Source organism: Magallana gigas, chromosome 10 (genome assembly GCF_963853765.1).
Source record: "Magallana gigas chromosome 10, xbMagGiga1.1, whole genome shotgun sequence".
Classification (NCBI taxonomy): domain Eukaryota; kingdom Metazoa; phylum Mollusca; class Bivalvia; order Ostreida; family Ostreidae; genus Magallana; species Magallana gigas.
This window is the reverse complement of record NC_088862.1, coordinates 15,182,109-15,205,829: the sequence shown is the minus strand read 5'-3', so window position 1 is coordinate 15,205,829 and position 23,721 is coordinate 15,182,109. Positions and strand designations below refer to the sequence as shown.

Below are 23,721 nucleotides of genomic sequence, written 5' to 3'. Positions count from 1 at the left end.
ATTTTAAAAATCCCATAGTACTAGATATGAATATAACTCGATAAATATACCATTTACACTTTTACACTGGATGAAAAAAAAATTTCGCGTAATATAACGTATTTTGAAAAGACATTATTTCGACTTTTTTCCCCGCATTTAACATGTGTTATTACGCATTTTGAAAACTGTTATGCCTTTGAAAAATGTCTTATTATGTCTTTAAGAAGGGCTTAATTATGCCATTATGAAACTCATCAAAAACCGTTCATCTTGCTTTTTTAAAAGCTATATAATGTCTATATTCGCATTTTTGTGCTTTCTCAACTCCCTTGTGCATTTTGAAAAGATGTTATTATGCCCATTTTCGCATTATTACGCCTCTTAATTCTGATCTCGAGTTCATAAACATCTTAGTGTACAATTCTCTTTTTCATTTATTGCAGTACATTGATTACTCGTAGTTGTACAAGTGATGCACAATTTTATCATTTAGTATAAGAATTTCATATTTTGTAAAATGACAGAAAAGTATGGTCGCCAGAGCAAACCAAACTGTACAGAAAAAAAAAGAATAAAGCAGATATTAAAGATTAAGAAAAATTTATTGTATAATTATATGTAATCAGTAATAGCAATAACATTGACTATAATTTCAATTATCTTATCACATTCTTTTCAGAGAAATTAGAAATATTTATAAATAATCATATATAAATGTACAGAATTAAAGCCCTGAAATGATGGTTTTTGTAATGATTGTAAATAACACAAACTTTCATGGATTTTTTCTTTTTTAAACTCAAAATTTTTAGTTTAATTAATTAAAAACAGTAATACTTATTCTAATTCATATTAACAAACTTCTTGCAAGTTTCTCCAAATCTTTTAGTAATTTAATGTCACCAGATCTAAATAACATGCATAAATCAACAGCACCCCCATATAATATAACATGTAAATGCTATTATAATTTTTTTAAGTTAACATCTCTAACAAACAAAAGAAAAACAGGGGGAAAAAAAGAAATTCTTCCATCTTCTTGTTGTCCGATTTATTTGGTCACATAAATTTTTTCAGCGTCCTATTTGCACTTGTTTATTTGTGTCCATTTTGCACTTGATGATTTTATTAAGATAATGGTCCTATAGTTTACTTGCTGGGTTGGTACTGTTCCACTCGCTCTAGCAGAGTGTCGGAATATCCTGGAGAGTAGTATCTGCAAAATTTAATAAAAACAATAAATAAATAAATAACAAGTTAATTTAATAGTAGATACTAGAAAAGAACTTTTTTATACAGTCACATTTTATGTGATTAGAAATTAGATAATTAATGTTGTTTTTACAGTCATATTTTAAGTGACCATGAAGATTTAAGCCTGATAAAATAAGACTGCAGAAGTTAATAGTTAAAAAGTTTTTATTTAAGATTTAGAGATCCTTTGATAAGGGAGATAACTCTCAATAAGATTAATAAATATTTCATCATGCTACATTTATCTCCTAGCTAATAATGAAATCCTGTCTAATTCTTCCTCATAATGTATAACAGGGTATTATTTGAACTCGGAATAATTATTTAACTCGGAATTCAATAAAATTCTGATTTTAGCTTTAGTTGCTATAGTTATACAATAGTTTTGCAATAATGATGATGCATGGTGTAGAAGAGAGCATATGAGGGTTACATTCATTGACACACCTTATATAGTATTTTTAAAATTATCATTTCTAATTTTAAAGTCTACATGTGTATACATATACAACTATAATCATTTCAATAAAGTGTGTATGTACGAGTCATGTACTTTTATATTTATTTTTCAATTTATTCATTGGGTTTATTATTTATCATCTGTTGTTGTGTTTTTCTTTATTTACAGATGGGGGGGGGGGGTTAGTTATTTTTGTGTTCTAGTGTTTGTTGAGACATGCGCAGAAGGGTTAGTCCCCCCCCCAATCTGTAAATAAATATTTATATATACTTCTACATCGATCATGTGGTTTAATTTTGATTTTAAATTTAATTTTAAATTTCAATTTTAATTTTTTTTGAGTTTACACAGACTATCAACCCTCCTCAACATCCCCCACCCCCACCCCCCCCCCCCCCCCCATAAAAAAAATCAGAAAGAGTCCATTTTCACCTTTTATCTTTCTTATATCTAGAAACCACTTAAAGTTTTTCTTATTCATTTGAAAGTCTGAGATACTAAAAGTGGGTATATTATAGCATTACAATACCTAAACTGTACTACAATTATACAATAACAGTGATTAATAGTTCATGTCTCTCCTAGTTCTTTCAATCATCCAACTCTTTCCCTCTTGTATATATGTTTATTGAATGTTTTATATACATTAAATGTTATATGTACAATCTGCATGTTGCCCCTTGAGGGCCCTTAATCGGTAAATAAAGAAATTGAATTATAAGTTAAGCATGGAGTGAGTACATACTTGACAATTTCCTCTGGGTAGCAGTTGTTGATTGTGTTGATGTATTCAGCCAGTGCAGAGCCAGGTTCGGCCTTGATTTCTTGTATCTTTTTGAGACCAGCACTTGTGACAAATAAGCGCCTGGCTTTGGAGTCGTGGGGTAATACTTTGCTGAACTGTCCGACAACGTGTTTGAGGATGTTTGGAGGTGCGTCGTGGAGGAGAGGTTCGAGGGCTGGTAGATGGACACATTTCTGTAGGATGTTCTTTAGGGCTTTCTTGCTCTATAAAATAAAAAAACACGGAAAATTATGTGGCGATATCCTTAACACAAAATTTTTATAACCAAACAACTAAATTTTTTATAACAGATCATCACTGATTTCATACATTCAAAAATTCCTTTTTATATCAAACTGATTTTTGAATCATTTAATATTTATTCGTTTGATGAGATATCGACGCTTCTGATTGGTTGAAAAATTTCTTTGATACCTGCATCAATAAAATTTTTGCCGGATCTACTTTTCTCAACTGTTCTGATCTAACACTATTTATAGAACGGGAATTTCCAAGATAAACACTGTCAACAAAATGTAAAGTTGTGTGTGTTTTATTGTCAGCAAACAAAATGCAACCTTGTGAATATAAAAACTTGAAAGTTTAACCTTCAAAAATAAACAAAACACTTTGTTTGATTCACGAGATAGAAAATTAAGCGTCTTCTCACGATTTCGTCTGCTTGAAATCAATCAACATTTACAGCGAGGCTGGCTGTTCCTTTTCCAGGAATATTATAACGAACATATAGGCCTATAAACTTTCACGGTAACACTGCTGTTCAAATTTGGTAACGATAATTTTTAAATTTACACACGTAAATGATCGGTCATCAGAATAAGCGTCGTAAAGAAAAGCTATGAGTAATGCATCAACTCCTGATCCTTCGGCGCATTCCAAGCGGCAGATATACCATTTAAGTACATCACTGGCTATCAATAGTTACCACAACGTTTACAAGAGTCGCTTATACATACTATTCTTTGTCAACATATCAGCTATTTTCGTCCACGATCGCCTTTCATTGGATTGTTATGTCCAGTTGCATATTCCAGCGATCTCACATGAAAACTTGTTTTATTACGAGTTTTCTGCACAGTGAATAATATCACAAGCTATCGCATGTATTTTCCTTTCGTTTTCAATGCAGCCGGTTCAGATTTTAACTCACTATTTGTGTTTAATCCATTAAATTCAGCACAATAGCTCTGCATCAGCTGAAGGCGAATCCATTTTGAATATTGTTGCTGTTGTTGTTTTGTATTCATACGCGCCGCTTCATATACATTATTTACATTTTTGATCAATGACACTTCACATTTTTTTATTTGAAAATGTTTTATTAAATGATAAGAAATGAAGATAATAATTTTTCTATTGATCGACGTATCAAAGAAAAAATTGACCGGAAAACTTTTTCATCAATGCGCTACAACTTCATTTCTTAAAGAAAATATCTGCATCTGCTCTTAACCCTCTGACTTTATACGTTCTACCCTTGACTCACTAATCTTTATATGTTTTGCCCTTGACCCTCTAAACCCTATTTGTTCTGGCCCTGACCCTCTACATGTTCTGCCTATGACTCTAGCTGTGATCTCTATTTATTCTGCCCAGAACATTTTGACTTCGATACTAACCTTTGTCTGAAGATCTTCTGAGGCATCTGCCCTGAGGTAACACTGAAGGAGCTTGGGTAATACATTAGCCACCGCAACAGCCTTCGCGTGTTCGGGAGTGTGGCGACCAATCTGTCCTAACGCCCAAGCTGCGGCAGCCTGGATGTGGTCCTCTGGTTCCTCCGACAGAGCAATGGCAAGCTGCACCACACCCTATCAACAAAACAAAGCTACTGTAAAGTCTCCTGTTTATTATGCAATTTTTTTACCAAAATTTTATTAAAAGTGAGGGTTGCTCATCATTCATATATAAAAACAAAAGTACCAGTACATAATTACCTCTCAAATCAATTCCTATTTATATATACTTGTACTGAGGAGGGTAAGAAATTGGATGAATTGAACACTGCTGAACCCATATGCAGTTTAGTACACAAATAGAGCAGGATTTAATACCTTTTTGAATTTTTGTATGAATCAATCAAAGTTGCATTGATTGTTTCTTACTTTACATAATCACTAGTATAGTTTGATTTTCTGTTTTACCTTTGACACAATGACTGCCATGGCGAGGTTTTCGGAGTGTGCAGCTACGTATCCTAACATCATGATTCCTGGGAGACGGATATTTCCCTTGGATTCTCCGACATAATCCACCACAGCTGCTACACCTCCTGCATTCACGATCAGCTGGGCTAACTGTGTAACACACACACACAAAATTATATTACATGTAACCATGCATATTACATGTAATTGTAATAATTCAAAATCTTACAGTAAGAAAATTTTTTTAAATGTTTAGATAAAGTTCATTACAGACTTTTCTATGATAAAAGCTTCTATTTCTATTTGTTTCTATAAGGGAATTTTAAATTAAAAGTTAATGTTAAAAGTTTGAGACAATTCTTATTACTAATAATTAATTAGAGATATTGTTTAATTAAAGAGATTTTGTACCTCTGGTGTGTGTTTGGCGATTTCTCTGATCAATGTGGCGACATTCTTTTTGACGTACTCATCAGGGTCCTTCAGACACGTCAGTACGGCGGGGAATATTTCTGCCTCAACAACCATCTCAGCCAGGTCAACAGAGTGTTTGGAAATCTGACTCAGTGCCGAGAAAACTTGGCGCTAAGGAGTGAAAAAAAAAATTAAATGAACTTAGCACAACTTATATTCAAAATACAACTTCTTAAAATGTAACAACCTTCAAATCTACTATTAACTAATTTAGAATATTATACAGAATATTCTGAAAATTTCATATATCTGGATTTTTTTCTTAAGCTAAAGAAGAAAATGAATAAGTACATGTATATTAATTATGCATGAAGCAACATTTATTTAAAAAACTTTTCCTCTGTAAGGCCAAAAAATATGTTTATGGAAAAATCTGAGTGGTGCTACACCAGGAAAATGCTGCTGCATTCATTAAGTTAACTGCCATTTTAAAAAAAATAAAATGGCCCAGTTTTCATTTTTCTAGTCTAAATTGACATAAAGTGAGTTATTCCCCTTTTCAAGTCTTGCAATCAAATATAGAATATCTACCGGCCATATTATATTTTAACATGGCCAAAATGAAAGAGACTTTTGGAGATTAACCTACCTTGAGTTTAGCATCAGGATTAAGGATCATCTGAGCCAGGTGGGCTATTGCACCAGCATCCACCACAGTCTGGGCCAACTCTGGGGAGTGCTTACAGATGTCACTGAGGGCCGAGGCAGCAATCCTCTTCAGGGACAGTTCTGGCTCCTGTATACAGAGAACAAGGAGGGGGACTGCTCCTGCATCTACAACAGCCTGGGCCAGCTCTGGGAAGAGAGAAGGATCATTGAATGCATGAATATCAGTTCAAATAATACTGTATATTTCTTACATTACGCAAGTACTTGATTCCGTGATCCCGCTGTTTTGTATCAAATGACGAGAATATAAAATCGTGAAAGCGGAACATTTATCCATATTTACAATAGGTATGAACTCTCAGAAAATGTAATTGCGAGGTTTTAAAATCCGCGAGGGATGCTTCTCGCGATTTTACGCACCAGCCATATAATATAGTGTCACAACTAAACATGTAATCTATGAGTAACATGCACAGAACTTAAACGTACAATTTATATATTCATTCCAAAATTTTGTTTTAAAAAATCATTGGTAATCCATTGTCAGTCTTCATATAACAAAGTCAATACTGAATACCTTGGTCTTAAATGTACGTTTATATGTAATTTCTTTGCATATAGTGACCTAATTAACATTGTCATGAACTCACCAGCATTGTGTCGAGCAATGTATCCCAGCGCCCAGGCAGCCGATTCCTTGACCCCGGGGTCAAACTCCTCCAGACAAATCACTAAGGCATCCAGAGCCCCACAGTCCACCACCGACTGGGCCAGCTGAGGGGAGTGTTTAGCCACCGCCCTCAGGACGAAAGCTGCTGCCTTCTTGTAGAATCTCTGAAATGCAAATCAAAATGTTTCAAGATAAAGCAGTTTAAATACTGTGGCATAAAAATATATGGGCTTTCAATACCACTGATTAAATCTAAGAAAATCTAGATGTATTTATCAAAGAATTAAATGTGTAAAAAAAACACCAAAAAACAAAAAACCCAAATAATAATGTAAAAAAAAATGGTTTTCTCTTTCTATTTTGAAATTCTATATTAATACATGTATACGCAAGTACTGTTGTTATGAATGTTAATTGGGAGGAAGATAGAACTATAGATCAAAAGAGAGAGAGAGAGAGAGAGAGAGAGAGAGAGAGAGAGAGAGAGAGAGAGAGAGAGAGAGAGAGAGAGAGAAACCTACGTTTTGTTCAGCCAAGGAATAAACAAGCTGAGGAAGGATGTCTCCTTTGACAACAGCTTCTGCCAGGTCATCATTGTAGTTGGCCAGTCTGCCGAGGGCGAGGGCAGCTGTCTGCTGGATTGTGGGCACAATGTCCAGGAGGAGCGGTCGAAGAAGGGACATAACTCCAGCATTCTGAAGAGTCTCAATGTTCTGGGGCCTGCTGGCTAGCTCTGCTACGGTCTGTACAAACCCAGTTCTAGCCTTCTGATACTGCTCAAACACTGTAAGAAAGACGGGGAATATAGTTGTTTGGTTTTATTGGAGAGAATAATCTTATTTTTATGGTCACATATATGCATGCATGATCAATGATCTGCATTTTTAAGATAGTTCAAACAATTGTTTTTGCAAAAGGCTTAGATCATACAAATTTGAAACAGCTTATGTCAATAACTGAAATACAATGTATATTACAAAGCAGGTAATGTTATCGTATATATCAACAGAAAAGTCCGTTGTTTTCATGGTAAAAAAAAAAATGATATAATCATATATATGAATTCATGCTTTTCATGAAATATGATTTTATCTACCTCCAAAAGAGTATAACTAACAGAACAAAAACTCTTTTGTTTTAATTTAAGGTATAGTTTTGTCAATCAAAACTGATGACAAACTAAATCATGTTGAGAGAAACTCTATAAAGTATTTTTTTTTTTCAATTTTGAATTTACAGATATTTAAGATATGGCGTAAAATCAGAATAAACATGCATATATAAACTATCAATTTACCTTGCAAAACTTGTCTTTGACTCATATTTCCTCCGTTGTAGAACACACACTAGGGAAAAGGCTTTTTCGATCACCTAAATTCACCGTTACTATGCCGGTCGCTAAGTCAAGTTAGTAACAAAATAGTCACGGGGTAAATAAACTGGTCGCCAGTCCGGGAATGTAAACAAATAGTATTTTTTAAATAACTTAAAAATTCAATAACTAATCATATAAGAAATATCTTAGATTTAAATGTAGTGCTTAATGATTTTTATAAATCAGACTTTATTTTGTTTGTTTTAGCTGCGGGACTATAAAGATGGCGCTCTCCATGAAACATTTATCGTCCTTGAAAAATATTTCGTTTATTCGACAAAACCAGACGGTAAAGTATACGAAAATGTATCGTGATATTTATCGCATGCATGTTCATTTAACAAATTTGATAAATAACGACGAATGACAGCCATTAACTTAGTCTGTCTCATGTAATAACCTAACCTGTCTAAAAGTTTTTTCTGTTAGGCAAGTTATGTGTTATTCGCCTGAAACAAACAGGCCCAGAACAATTGATCACTAGATTTAGCAACGTGGCTTGATTTGCTTACATAGCTTTATTTACCTACCTGTGTATTTTATAGTAAAGGTGTGGTCACGAAGAAGGAAGGCAAAAAGTACATGCATTTAATTATTTTTTAATATAAAGGTTGTGATGATAATCATACATTACAAACTCTTGCAGTGTCTGGTAGCAGTTCGTCACAGATATTTCAGAAAAGGCTTCGACCCAGAATCTGAAGTATTAAAAGAGTATGAGAATCAAGTGTTGGGTGTGAAAGGGAAGGTGTATGAGAAGAAGCCAGCAAAAGTTGAACTGAGGCCTGGAAAGAATTACCACTGGTGTTCCTGTGGTTACTCACACTCACAGGTTTGCAAATTAGCAGCACTAGTTACACGTTCAATACTGAGGTTTCATTAATTTTTGCTGGCATCAATGTTTTGGGATTTTGTACGAAATGTATATAAACACACATGTTCAACCATATATAAATCTCATCTATGGACAATAATATTTAACTGATGTATTAATTTGGTATGGATGGTAGATGATTTCTTTTTAATTTTTATTGTTGGTTCAAAAATCAATTACAGCTGGTTGCATTCCAATGTTTTGTACAATTTGAGTTCTATTTATTTGAAGTTGACAACTCTATGTATTAGATAGATGACATTTCTTCCATATTTATGATTGTCAAAGGTGGTTGTTCAACTCTAAAGCTTCTATGATCTATTGTATTTGTAATGATATAAAAAAGTGGACAGGCATAGCCTTTATTTTATTGATGGATGACTTAACCTAAACATAATAGCATCAATAGTATATGAAAAATAATAGTTAAATCCCTCAGTAAATTGTTATCATGATTTAAAAAAATAAATTGTATGATTAAAATGAAGTTTTTTTTGTTTCAGCCCCTTTGTGATGGAACACACAAGACATTAGCTGACCGGAACTGGACAAAAGTCAAATTCAAACCTTTGGTTTTTCGGGTGGAAGAAGAAAAGACATATTTCTTGTGTAATTGTAAACAGACGAAGAATCAGCCATTCTGTGATGGAACACACAGAGAACTTGAAGAACAAGACAAGTGGAAAGGGAAAAAGGAGTAGAAAGGGACAGAAATGGTCATTTATGATCCCAAGGGAAAAGAACTCAGAATAAAAGGCTGCAGAGCTGTGTTGATTAAATTCTCAAAGATTAAAACTTGTGCTTTTATATATCCATTAAGGGTCCTCCACACACCTGGGAAAAGTTTTGCCTACAAGCCCATTCTGTTCAATTACTTAAAGATTTGAATTTTTAGCATGCGTTTGACTTAAAAATGAACCAAAAAATCTCACTTTTTGGGGGAAAAAATCAACTTTTAAAATTTTACCACTGTTTATGAAAATAAAAACCCCTGCAGTATTCGAACTCGGGACCTGGGGGCTGGTAGACCGAAGTAAAATCCACTGCGCTACAGAGAAAGATAACTGTACAAATTATGGTGGTCTAAACTGTGTCACAATATGCTAAAATCGCCATGTTGTGAGGTACTGTCATAAAAAGTAGAAGTCATGGGGTGTCGAGGATCCTTAATTGATTAAAAGAAAAGAATTCATGTATTGGTTCTGAGGCAACATTGCCTCAATAGTTTAAATGCAGCAGCATTGATCGATGTTGTTGCTGTAGTGAAAGGGGGAATATCTTGATATATGAATTAGATATGAATTATTTCCCTTTGCAAGATCAAAATAAAATACCTGATAGCGTCATTATTATAAAACTTCTTTTTTGAGAATCAGTTAATGTACATTAATAAAATCCCCTGCAAATTTTATTTTTGAGAATTAGTTAATGTACATTGTTAATTAAATCCCCTGCAAACAAAGTCTGGGGGTATATATAGGAATCACGTTGTCCGTCTGTATGTGAAAAATTTGTGTCTGGTCTATATCGTTCTTGTGGATGAACATTGGAAGTTGATCCTTCACACAAAGATTTTTTATGACCTGAAGGTGTGTCATAACCTTGACCCAAGGTCATTTTGACAAGGTAAATATCATTTACAGCATCTAAATAATTTTGAAAAAGTTATCTTTGAAAGTACTTGTACCATACTCGAATTTTTTAGGTACTAGAATTGCTTCCGCATGCTTTTATTTGAACCTTTTCCTCAAAGTGGCATTGTCTGGATTTGAGCTAAAAACTCTTAAATTTAATTTCCTAGTTTTCAATTATGCCCATTAAAAAGTATTTTTGTCAGAAGATTAACATTTTCATATTTTTATTATGGAAAGGTTCAACTTTTGCACCGTTGCTTGAGCTTGGGTGTCCGACCCCTAGGGAAAATTCCTCCCCATTCAGTTTCTCTATCGAGAGTTTACGCTCCAACCTTAGCTTGCATGGACACCCAAATCCTGCTGTCAACTGCAGAACTTTGTGTTTAAAAGGATGATCGCGACAATTTTTCGAATACTACATACTACATGTAATCTCATAGAAAAGAAAAGCTCTGTATTATAACTCTATGTAGATATAGAAAAAATATTCGAAAATTAACGCAAAAATGTTTCAAATTTTCTTTTTCTAACAGTATAGTTTATAATAGCTAGAACCATTTTAACAAGGCCTTGGACTTTCAGTAGGATATAAAGTAGCTATTTCTTGCATCAAGACAAGTTAAAAATGACGCGGTTTCAAGCGAAATATGCACCGATCGCGTAGTCTTAGCTAAAAAGCCTGACAAATCATGTTGATTTCAAAGTCAGAGACATGGCTGAGTTGTCAGCAATGAAATAGGCCTACGTCACATTGCTGTTTGTCACAACTACCGAAAGTCCAAGCTCTTGTTAAAATGGTTCTAAATGTAAATATAAGAAATTTAAGAAAGATATGGGGGTAACTGTTGACCATCAAGCCCACTCAATCCATTTTTGTTTCTATTTGCTTGACAAGATTTTTTGGATGAGTCTGCCCCCCCCCCCCCCCTTTTTCAAAAACGACGCTACGCACCTGCATGAAATTACAAACAATATGCATGTGGTCGTTGTTTCAATATTTCTCACTGAGAGGCACCAAAATTGCTAAAATCCCAAAATAACATGTTTACTACATCAGACATTATATTTAACCAAAAATTCAGAAAGCAATATTGCTAGAACTGTTTTCGATACGAAAAATAATTGAATAAACCGTTCTGTTAGTAAAAAATAGAGAGGCAAAAGAAAACAATCAGAATAAATCGTGTATTGTGCAACACAGCTGTATTGATTTAATATACTATACACAACAATATAATTTTGCACATATATTGGCCACAAGAAAATAACTTGAAATCGTTTCAACGCAACTTGCAGCTTGAAAATCTAGAACAATGGCTGCTCGTGTTCTTTTATTACCGGCTTCGATTGATATTTCTGGAATCGATTCTTGCTAGCAACATCTTTCAAGTAAGTATGATAAAGTTTGTATACTCTGCTGGTATAATGCCTCGTTTTGTCCGTTTCTCTCAAAGTCTCGGACTCTCCGAGTACCGTTGACGTCATCAGTAGAAAAGCGAAAACGAGACAGAACGGAAGAAACTTCATTGTCCTAAATCTAAAATGGTAAGAGTAGAAATTCATTTGTAAAAAGAAATCGCATACATGTACATATTTACATACGTTCACCATCGCTGTGCACGCAAATCTGCGATTTTTATATTTATTAGAAAATTAGAGACAGACATACAAACAAAACAGCGGTTTGAAAAACTGTAGGTAGCTTATAGGGGAGAGAGAGAGAGACAGAGACAGAGACTCACCTTTATTATCTCAAGACTGCTTTCAGAATTTTCAAGCACAGTTCACCAATGATACCCAGGGTACTTTTATTTGTATGTCCCATTACGTAATTACGGCATCACATCGCTGTTGGTTACTATGTGGTATCACTTTGTGGCCAATCAGATCATCGAGTGGATAAGTTGACCTTATTTGGACTTTCGGGGAGACGTGATGCAATAAGGATATTCCGAAGAACAAAATATTATACAAGGTATAAGAAAAGTACAAAAGTGCCTAGTACATATGTACAGTGGTTTATAATTTTTAGGCCTTAATACATTTATTTTTTTTTTAAGGCGATATTAAAAGAATATGTTCATTAATGAAATAAACAATAATCAAATATTTTTTTCGTTCTTCTTAGAAAAACACAACACTCAATATTTGACTATCATTTACGTTATTTTTTACATACATTTTTTAATAGTATGATTATCAGTTCTTAACTTAACGAGCATGCGATTATGTTGGGGGGGGGGGTAGAAAAATTAAAATTAATTAAATTCACATCGTAAAATTACCACAAAAAACCTCTGTCACCCTCTCTCGCCCAGGCAACCCTAATAATCTATCGAGACTTACATACTTACATGTACCCCACACTCTCTTCTGGTAGAAAAGTTATTTAATATGCTAAAACTATTCATGCCAGGCGTCCACGTCTAATTGTTTTCTTGATGAAAATCTGTCAAGATCAGACTAATTAGCTTACTTAGTTAATATACACTTTGCAGTTATGGGCCTCGATCTGCTTTCGTTATTCAGGAGCGGATCTAGATGTTGATAGGGGAATGATATGGCGTGGGGTTTGAGGAGGTAGATGGGACCCTCTGACAGATTAAGAAAATTCAAAGATGAATTATTCCAACACAAAAAAATTCTTGAAGATATCCTCCTTCACCTACATTCTGCAATGTAAGTCTCGCAAAATTACATTATTATACAAAATAAACAAGGCCTGTAGTAATTTTTCTCTCTCACTTTATCATTTATATTTTAGAAATGAAATAATTCTCGGCAGCTGACAGGGATAAATATAATTCTAGAATTAACAGTTGAGTCTTCAAGTAGGTATGCATAATACATGTACTATATAGTTACCGAGGCACAAAAGTAAATAAATATCAACAGCTTAATTATTATCGACTTATGTACAAACATTCACTTAATATAAGTCTGATATTTCTAGATTTGTGAGGATGTCGACCAGACAGCAGATCGAGGCTGTATTCTTTTTAATTAAAGGAGAGAGTTCATTAAATTAAACTAATGCTGAACTAAATCAACCAGTCCTTCAACTCGTTATAAATACTGTAGTGCTTTAAAAAGATCTTTAAATTCATTATGTTCATTCGATCAAATCATCAATCTTGGTGTAACAAACATGTTATCTGAAAGGTATATATATGCCGTTTGAAATGAAAATTTTAAAAGAAAAGTTTGCCTTTTTCCATTAAGCTACAAAACAAAATTATTGATACAGTTTAGATCAAAGTCATCAAATGCATCTTAAAAGTATTAAATATCAATTATAATTGATTTATTTTTACTGACCGAGTCGGTCAGTAAACACCCAACTTTGAATATTCATAAGCACGTGATGTGACAAGCTAATCTTAGAATGTACACGTCAAGATGTCGACGCGAAAACGTGGTTGGTCTGTTGGCAATGGGATAACGCGTTCGGGGAAAAACGAAGTTACTGTAGCGAAACAGTTTGACAGAGAACGTTTTAAAATCAGAATCTATATTGGAGACCACTTTGAGCGGTGGGTATGTGTTAGAAACTTCATGTTTAATTATAAGCTTGCAGGCTTCTCGCTATAGACAGGTGGGTCACACAGCAGTGTGCTTTCTTTTTTTAATAAGATGTTTACTCATAAAAGAAAAGAAGAAATGTGTATGGGACTAATCTGAATATGATAAAATTTGTATAGTTATCCATCGAATACTTAAAATCTATAAGTGGTATAATTATGTTTTGAGTCAAGGGGTTCCAGAAGGGATATAAAATTTTATGCTCTATTTTATAATCATCTATATATGTTTTCAAATGTATGAAAATGTCAATTGCAAAAGAGCTCTCGCCGATTGTCATCGACACTGATACGCAACCCTCCTCATAAAATGCAGATTGCAATATCTGGTAATTTTTTGTTAACAGCACAAAGTCCTGTCAATATTCAATCAAACAACTAATATGCATATGTAAATCGCCGTTATTTACTTTCAAAGGCTAGAACCTCGTTAATATTGATCATAAAATTGCCAATTTTTTTATTATTTAAAATTCTTTTTCATATATCAAGTCATGCTGACAAAATTTGGGTCAGGTTTTCAACATCGCGAAAATACCGTTAAAAACGACATAATATACTTTTACATGTAATGTATATCAAGCAAATGTCACCATAATTAAAAAGTCACATTGATATAACAAATGCAGATTTGCTTATATCAGATGTTAATCCTTATTCTCGCTAGCATTATGGAATTATGATTGACTGAGATTGGTCACCTGAGGATCGAATACATTAACGTCAAACCAATGCGGTGTTTCTGTGTACAATATTATATATATCCATCAGATTCTCATCTAAAGCTGCCAAGTTCTCGTCTTAGAATGTCACAAGCCGCATTGAATGATTTCTGTCCATATTCATGTCATAAAAATGGCTGCTTATATTACATATGAGCATCACTCACTAAATCGTTCTTAAGAAAATCTATACTTTCCTCCAAACCGTGCTCCCGTACATGTATTTCATAATTATGCTTCTGATACTTTGGGTTTTTTTTTTTTTGCCTCTTTGTTGAACTTGAATGATCATACATGCGACTCTAAACAAAGACCTCCAAATTTCATGTTATATATTTTATCTCATCATAAATTCATATCCATACAGTAAAGTGAACAAATTTCAATTCGCCGCCATTGTATGCTCCTAATCTCGACCGGAAGTGACCTAAGTTTCAAACTACGCTGGTTTAAAACAAAATCTTATTATTATTGAGAGATTTCATTCCTAAATGAACAATTATGGTTTACATGTATAGATATTTTTTGTTGTGCATAAAGCAAACTTTGATATCTTCCGGTCGAGATGCGCAGACCAAACTCACGCAATTAAGTTGCAGACCTTGATGCTGTTTAAATTTTAGCACACTGATTTTAACAAGGGCGCATATATATGATACGATTATTACAGCCATGTATTGATGGATTAATATGAATTGATAATTAACAATTCCATCAAAGATTTTATTTGGTCATTCTCAAGACTTTCATGTTCTCTTAGTTCTTTCTTAATTTAACATAATGTTTTATATGACGTAATGTAACGTTACGTCGTTCAGGCATGACATGCCATGTGATCACAAATTGATGGTGTGTTTATGAATTTCACATATTTTTTGCATAACCTTTGATATTTTTACTACAATTTTCCTTCTGTGAGTTTGAAAGAAAAAGAAGAAGACTGGTCTAGAAATAACACGTATTTTATTTCATAAAACATTTGTATGTTAAAAAAATGTCAATTTATGCAGAGTGTCCGTTAATGGACGAGATACAATTATACATTTTAATCGGTTGCTGAACTTTATATATGTAATAATTTGTTGAAAGACTTCAAGAAAAATAATTTTTCTTTGTATGTCATATCTTTTCTAACATTTCTTTTAAAAGAAACTAAATATTAGTTATTTCATACAACATAATTCACTAGGTACAATTCCTCAGAAGTATATGGTAAATATAGCCCAAGCACACTTATATAATTTATACAGTTATGTACAAGCAGCATCAGGATCCATGATCGTACGCACCCCATAGTAACATCTACCACAACAGCCAGAACCGGAAATTAATTAACCAGAACTAAAATTCAAATAGAGATCGGGATTACATAATTCCGGATTCTGTTAGGAACATTAAAGGCAGGAGTTGTTGCATGCCACCTCCTTGGGCTCCACCTTGACTGCCTTTGGTGAGAGCGCTAAGCATCAGCATTTTTCCGAGTCCGTCACCGCCTCCAGACAACATCATGAGTGGAGCAATGCCGGAGAGTCCACCCCCGAACAATCCACCCCCTGCACCACCGGAGCCGCGTCTGCTAAGCTGTGACAGCATCAGTCGCTTCCTGGCGGCGTTCTGTGCTGCTGATTGTCCTGCTATAATTAAATGAAGCATACCGGTTTTTATGACATACTTCCTGCTTGCATGAGTTACTTCCTGTTTTATGAAATATACTTCCTGCTTTTATGACATACTTTCTGCGGACATGACATACAGCTTCTTGCTTACATGACATATTTCCTTGGGTTTTTTTTTTAAACATACTTCCTTCCTCTTAGACGTACTTCTTTTTATGAACGATTCAGACCATTATTTTCTTTAATACCAAAGCAGATCTTGGGACTAAATCTGTACCGTTTGATTTCTAGGGAAACGGAGCAAGATTTTTTTGATATGTACTAGAGTCTATCTTTATGAATTAAGAACTTGTATTAGTAAATTCAAACATATTTTTGCCAAATACCCTGCTTTAATTTTTAATAAAAAGAATTCTGATAATTATTATAGATTAAAGCATTTTTTGGTCTTTCTTTAAAGTTTTTTACATTATTTGATATAGTACATTTGAATGCATTTGCAGTAAAACGTTTTATATTGCTTATACATGTACTTAGATTTAAAAGTTCTTTTTCACTTTGCGAATGTTAAAACGTCCTTTGTCTGTAATCATAAAAAATGTAAATTGAAATTCTGAATCTGGTTAGAATTAATAAATTTTGGTTTTTCTTTTCTTTTCTACAGGTTAGTATAATTTTCTACTCAAGATTTTATTTCTTGAAGTGTTAATTCTTAATTTTTCTATCTACACTATCCACACCCAAGAAGTTCCTTCTGTCTAATCAGACATTGGTATTAATAATCAGTAAAATCGATAACCATCACGTGATCAAACTAAGAGACGCCTTCCCTAATTATATTATGAACAAGTAAAAATTAACATTTGTTAACCTAAAGATGTGTTAGGTCATTAAACAAACGGTTAAAAGGGAAGATTTCTCTTTGAATGAAAATGAAAAGGAAAAAAAAGAGCTGGAAACATAATATTAAGATAAAATTTTTATTCGGTAACGCAACATTTGCTAACATCCGCGCTAAAACGTTGGTTTTAAAAGTAATTGATGATAATAAATAGTTTGTATGTGGGATTGTTCGTTTTCATAAAAGAACACACTTTCATGGAAAAAAAACGGTGAAATGATGAAGTTAAAAAGAAATGCAAGCGGGCATGAGAAGATGACATTGGGCTACACCAAGCACACAAGTCTATGGAAAACACAGAATCGGATCCTTCTAACGCTCGAAATCAACCTCTCTCCAATTCCCGGAAAACCGATGAACAGGCTATGAAAAGATTGTAAGTTATTTGCTGCTTAGAAGGAGAGTCCGCCCTCTGAAAGCATCATAAGGGGGAGGAGATTTCCCATCATGCCTCCCTGGGCACCACCAGCGCTGGCTCCGGCACCACCAGCACCACTGAACATATTCAACATCATAAGGGACCTCATGGAATCTCCACCGGCACCGCTGAGGAGCATGAAGGGAAGGATGTTGTTCATTCCACCGCCGAGAAGTCCTCCGGGACCGGAAGCGGTTCTAGCACGGCTCAAACGCTGGAGCAACATCCTGTTTCTGGCGTTTTGGGCGGCGGCGGTCGAAGCATCGGCAGGTTGAGATCCAGCGGCAGGGGCAGCTGCAAATTACAGGCGTAAGAAAAAAAGTGCTGAGTGCAAAAGCTAGGCAACATGTGCATAATGATTTGTTTTCAAGCAATGAATATCAAAAATATGAAAAAAAAAATTGAATTTTTTTTTTTTCACTGATCTATTTGAGCGTTTCAAAGGATTTTTCCTCGAATAAAATTTTTGTGGACTGTTGGGATAAAATAAATAAATCAAATAAGACTGAAATTTGGTGAAATGAGTAATGCAATGAAAGGTGACGATGAGGCTATATAATAAGCATAGTTTCATATAGATTTAATTATAATATAATAAAATGAAAAAAATCACCACCCTTCCACATATGCAATGAAAAAATGAACTACGTCGATAGTTCAAGACATGCAAATATATATATAGAAATGAGATAATAGTGAACGAAATAAAACATAAACAGAGTGCCTAATTTCTTATTGATTTATTAAGCCTTGTAAATCAAAGAATTAGCGGAATAATACAGGTCACACAATCACACAGCACACATAATAATAAATAAAGAGTTCTAATGAAGATGGCACGGAAAATTGCGATAATGAAGATGATGGCGTCATCAATGATTGTTGCAATGAGCGATAATGAGAGTTTTAAAACGTGTATGCAAAGTCTAAAACGCATTCAGAACAGTCCCATATCCATGCCAAACATTGGGCCCAAAAAGAGTGGGTTCATTCCGCCCATGGCACCGGGCATCATTGAGTTCTGGCCCCCGAGCATGTTCATAACAAGATAGCTGGAGAGAAACTTGTCGCTCATGCCCCCAAGCGCCATCAACGGGAAAAGCTGTCCCATTGGATCCTGAGTCTTCTGCGCTTGCGCAGGGGTTTCATTCTGAGCACCTGTAAGGATGGTTTTAATCATTGAAAAAGCGCTTCTTTATCATTTACTTAAAAGTTTTAAATGTGAATTTGGAAAAATTTGGGAGAAGTGAGATTTTTTTTTTTAATCGCTGAATAATCATCCAGTGGCCCATCATCCAAAAATTTAAAAAGAAATGAATAAAATAAAATAGAAAAATCCCGGCACCAGTAAAACCAACGCAGAAAGAATTTCACCTTTAATAGTACAAATTCAAGAGCATGTTATAAAAAAAAGAAAGAAAGATAGTTTGAAATGGTTAAAAACAGTTAATTATAAATTTAGCGATCGGCGGGAATCAAAGTTCATTAGTTCACTGAAACATGTCCCAGAAAAAATAGTTAGCAAATGAGTTCGGCTGTTGATGCTGGTTGGAGTGTTGAGCCCCATGAAACATTTGTTGGAACATTAAGTACTCCATCATATTTTCATTTTGCAGAGCCCAGAAAGGTACATTAGGAATTGGCCTATTTATGGATGTTCGCTTGGCAGATATTGTCTGTTCGGCTCTGCGCCTCGAGACCGCTCGTGTACCTAGTAAACAGGAAACTGCATATCAGACGCGCATGCGTAAAGGTCCGAATGAGAATAAAATCATTTTTTTTTTCAAAATTGATAATCTCGAGATTTGAAAGATTGTTTTTGTTCTTTAACATTTATTAGAAGTCCATGCTGAGTGTCTAAATTTGGAAGGCAAATTTGTGCCGTTAGGGGGAGTAAAACACATGCATATTTATCCGATTAATTTAGTTTCGTACAAAATGGTTAAAAATGTTAGGAGGACCAAAAAATTTTAATAAGAGGATACACGAGGGTCTCTCATTCAGACAAAGTTTTCCATCATGGCCAAAAAGAAAGGATTCATTCTCTGATACATGTAATTATTGTTAGTATTTGTCGAACGGACCGGAGTAGGATTCGGAAAAAATGCAGAAAAGTCTGGTGAGTTGAATCTTGTAGGGTTAGTATCAGTTTGCGTGGTAGAACCGGAAGAGGAAGTAGCAGTATTCCTTGGACGTTGATTCAAGGTAGCCTGAGAGTTTGAAAATCTGGTCGATGTAAACGGAGTGTTTGTTCTAAATCCCTGGCTGGGTGGAACCATGCCCCTAAACAATTGGTAATTAATGAAGGAATCGGGGATGTCCAATCCCATCGTTTCCATAGCTAGCAGTCGATGTAAATCATTAAAACCTGCCAATATGATCTAATTTCATTACAATGTCCTCACTTTTCAAATAAAATTAGAATTGTTTGAGAATATATTTAATTATAATTATTTCTGCATAAATTGTTTATTCAATTGCAATTCCACATACTTATATTTATTTTAATCTTTTGATAAATAATGTTTTTAATTTTGAAGATTTTTACAAAGGCGTAACAAGATGCATACGAGTTTGCAGGTAATAAAATTAAAGCAATTAAGCAATAGCAAAAAAGAAAAGAAAAAGCGATAAATATACTCAATGCTTAATATAGATCTGCAAGGGCACCATAGTAACTGTCCAGTATGGTATAAAGCCTTCCATTGTCCATGGAAAAAGCAACGCGGTCTGTGTTATTATTATTCCGATAAGATTTTTAAAAAATACATATCGTGTCCAAATTTTTTTTATCAACATGGGAAATTTTATCTATTCTTACGAAGGGGTTATTCATGGTACAAAAATGATGACCTAAAAATAATAATAATAAAAACCGAGGAGTACCGAACGGAGTAAGTCTATCACTCAAGTTGACATAAGATTGATGTAGAGTGGTTTTATGTCAACTAAGCGCTGTTCTAGCGTCGTAAACCTCGACCCCAGAAGCTCTCAGCGTGGCTCCCGATTGACGTGGGCAATCAAAAACGTGATCTGACATTTTGAGGTGGAACCGTTTGACGTTTTATGGCCCCGCAGCCTTAAACAGAACACCATAAACAATGGTGCTGTGAAGCCATCAAAAAATAACCCCTCATTCGAAGGTCAATTTTATTAGCTTATACATGCACACTGTCCATTACGTTAAAAACGTGTTTCTCACAATAACAAAAAAAAAATTAAATAGTTATTTTTGTTTAGGGTCGGTATTTTTATGAATTCCTTTACAAAGGTAAGAAAAACAGAGAACGATATTTGTTTCTTCAAAAAAAGAGGTCCTTTTAGAAGATTTGAGAGCATAGAATTGAGCCAATATAATAAAGAATAAATCCATCCCAGCAAAATTCCAGCAGATGCTCGATCTTAAAAGAAATTCCCGCAATAAGCAAATAATATCACCAAAAATTAAATGGCGTTCCGATTGTGCTTCGCTGCGTTCAGACAAACAAAATATAAAGAAAAGTACCATGCATCAAACGCATGCAAGTGCTGATTCAAAGACAATGCCAAGTCGATGAATATGCTTGAATGTTATTAGTGTGTCTTTAAAAAGTTATTCTATAGGATATCCCTTTCCCAAAATCTTAAAAAAAAGATCGACGATAGAAAGTTGATAAATATTGTGATGATTTAAATAAGAGGAATAATACAGTTTTAAAATTTTGAATTTAAATCTAATCTTTCTTTCGTCAATCATTAAGTCATGCAATAGAAATTCGTGTAGAAGTGAAGCTATGCCTATGTTTAGCGGCTAGTGGCTATTAGAGGACGTACCTTGTGATGTGACCTGCGTGACAGCCAGAGAGACGACGAAAGCGATAGCCAAGTAGGAATTCATGGTGACTACTGAAATTAAAAAGAAAATATATTCATCAATCAAAATCCATTTTACGAACGAATTAATAAATATTTTTATGAAACCCTTTTTACGAACAAACTAATCAAAAATTCAAGAATGATACAAAAATGCTAGCTTGATTTATAATGAAAAAAAAATCAAGTACGTTTTTAACTTCCTTTAAGCAAACTTGTGAATTGTTATTATCGTAAAGATTGTAAAGCCACAGACATGTCCAAAATGTCTTGAATAACAAATGGTTTTCATTAAAGGCGGATGGACGGCCAATTAATTAATTTGCTTTTCTCTTAGTCTATATAATAGGTAGCGTTTATAATCCGCTGATGAATGAATTGTCACCATGATAAAAGGGTGCATATTATTAATGAGGACGCATTATCCCTCGTTTAACTTAAGTTGATAATTAATAACTCCATACAATGTCCAACGTAGGTTGGAGAAGGTAATGCCTGAAGCTTTATGTCCGAATTAACCCAACAGTGTGGGCGGTGTTTTGTAAATGAAAAATATGATTAATTCCCAAGTTTTGTAAACGATAAAAGTGATTTTGTTTTTAATTAAATTTTGCCGAATTAATGAATGCTTTTGCAATACTATCTGAAATTTCTGAAGTTTAAATGGTCCATATTAAAAACCTAACAATTGAATAACATCCAATTTATCTTGGGAAAAGTACGAAATTCGTATTTAAAATTCAAAAACTACAAGCTATAAGAAAGAAATATAAAATTATGCTACGTTTTTCCTATGATCAAGATTCATTTACCGCAAAAATGATGTGTTCTTGCATAGTGCAGTCTCATAAATATTTAATTTTACGATTAACGCATTTGTATAATCATTAGAAATAAAAATTAGAAATAAAACAAACTAAATGACTATTTAATTATTTGTCTAATTATAACTAATAAAAAAACTAATTATTATTTGAACAAATTTTTAGCACCATAGTTTTGAATGATTGTTGAAAACAGCATTGGTATGAATATTTCATCCAAAACATAATCCATAGCATATCATCTTTAGTAAAAGGGAAAAAAAGTTAAAAATATCAAAATTCTTCAACTAAACTAAAGAAGAAGATAAAGTAATAATAGTTCCCCCTGTAAAAGAAAGCCACTGTTAGAGAAAACACCAACCTTTTTTTGTTTAGTGTGAAGAGTAATGGAAGTAAAGACAGTCCCTGGCGAGATCCTATGCTACACGACAAGTGGACGCTCAAAGCAACACTGATAATTCTGCAGAGGGGAGCGCGGGTTATAAAGAGCTGTCCGCTCCAGCGCTGGCGATCTGAAACAAAGCATGACTTGTTACGTTCATTATTGATGGGTCTATCCGAAGACACATTAGTTCAGTTACATACAACACAAAAAAAATCATGCAAAATTCTCTCCCTGCGGCGGTCATTTCAACGTAGCCTTTATTGTGTCTCCCGAAGTGACACCTTATCTAGACCAGAGCTAATAATTCCGATGAAAATATACCCCGAGGTCACCTTTTTCGTATTATGTTATAATGTGAATTATGATAAATGTATCTTTGAATTTTTTAAAATAATCATTTGCATCTCTATTACTTAAACAAGGTTAATTAATTTTTTTTTTCGTTTAGGAAAAGAAGAATTGTATGAAGATTGGTGCCGATTTGTAATTTTTGTTTTTCTTGCTGTCTAACGTCTGGATGGGTTATTTTATGAGGTGATGAAGAAATAAAATACTTTTCCCAGCTGTCAAAACGGTGTCAAGACAGATGATTTGTACTGCATCGGATTATGCAACAAGTAGCATTGATGAATCGTAAGAATGCCTTGATCACTCTCGAAACAAAGCTTGTCTATTTCTGCTGACCTGCAGCACTCTGTCAACAATTAATGATGACACTGTTTCTGAATAATTCAAAATACAGCTTTTGTCGATAAGCAAATTATGAAATAATACGTATAAAAAATAATTTCATCTTTAAATAATTTCTTAAGAAAAATTATTGATATGGAGACAGTCAGTATAAATGTTGCTGGTCAAGTTCAGACTCTCGTGCAAACATGCATACATGTAAATTAATTGGTTTTTTTTTTTGTCTTTTGCGTTTTCTTTGAGTTTACTACTCTCTAATTGATTTACAGCTGTATACAGAAATTTAAACATGACTAAATATGTGAACAAAATTTTGGTTAATGAATTTAGGAATTTTTCACCCAGGTACGTTCTATTTTTCTTATCTTCGCTGATTTGGGGGGGGGGGGGAACTTAACAAATGAATATCTTTGCACAATTAGTTTTAAACTTAAAATTACACATAGAT

The 23,721-nt window shown here is 33.9% G+C and overlaps 3 protein-coding genes and 1 long non-coding RNA gene across 10 annotated transcripts; 1 reads left to right on the top strand and 3 right to left on the bottom strand.

Moving 5' to 3' along the window:
• Positions 1-565: 565 nt before the first annotated feature.
• Positions 566-7,849, bottom strand: LOC105328603 (sperm-associated antigen 6). Its single transcript, XM_011429552.4, has 9 exons — positions 7,699-7,849; positions 6,923-7,185; positions 6,382-6,565; positions 5,712-5,917; positions 5,060-5,233; positions 4,646-4,798; positions 4,121-4,312; positions 2,442-2,704; positions 566-1,198 (listed from the first exon to the last, which is right to left on the bottom strand). Exons 1-9 carry the CDS (start codon positions 7,721-7,723, stop codon positions 1,132-1,134), a joined length of 1,527 nt encoding a protein of 508 aa, XP_011427854.1. The 5' UTR covers positions 7,724-7,849; the 3' UTR covers positions 566-1,131.
• A 97-nt stretch (positions 7,850-7,946) lies between these two features.
• On the top strand, positions 7,947-9,445 carry LOC105328598 (CDGSH iron-sulfur domain-containing protein 3, mitochondrial). Its single transcript, XM_011429539.4, has 3 exons — positions 7,947-8,065; positions 8,423-8,608; positions 9,154-9,445. The coding sequence occupies exons 1-3, from the start codon at positions 8,000-8,002 to the stop codon at positions 9,349-9,351; spliced, it is 450 nt and encodes a 149-aa protein (XP_011427841.2). The 5' UTR covers positions 7,947-7,999; the 3' UTR covers positions 9,352-9,445.
• A 2,020-nt stretch (positions 9,446-11,465) lies between these two features.
• Positions 11,466-12,296, bottom strand: LOC117684069 (uncharacterized). The gene is made up of 2 exons (XR_004597938.2): positions 12,027-12,296; positions 11,466-11,821 (listed from the first exon to the last, which is right to left on the bottom strand). It is a non-coding gene; the product is annotated as an uncharacterized lncRNA (long non-coding RNA).
• Positions 12,297-15,531: 3,235 nt separating this feature from the next.
• LOC105321169 (uncharacterized) lies at positions 15,532-22,798 on the bottom strand. 7 transcript variants are annotated; one of them, XR_010710075.1, is made up of 4 exons: positions 22,784-22,798; positions 22,560-22,710; positions 21,336-21,407; positions 15,532-16,221 (listed from the first exon to the last, which is right to left on the bottom strand). XR_010710075.1 is itself a non-coding variant. In XM_066073196.1 (3 exons), exons 2-3 carry the CDS (start codon positions 21,397-21,399, stop codon positions 15,953-15,955), a joined length of 333 nt encoding a protein of 110 aa, XP_065929268.1. In that variant the 5' UTR covers positions 21,400-21,407; positions 22,560-22,719; the 3' UTR covers positions 15,532-15,952. The 7 variants fall into 7 exon arrangements, 6 of the variants coding, with proteins under 6 accessions (XP_065929268.1, XP_065929270.1, XP_065929271.1 ...); XM_066073196.1 differs by lacking the exon at positions 22,784-22,798 and having other exon boundaries at positions 22,560-22,719; XM_066073198.1 differs by lacking the exon at positions 22,784-22,798 and having other exon boundaries at positions 15,532-16,218; positions 22,560-22,719.
• Positions 22,799-23,721: the final 923 nt, after the last annotated feature.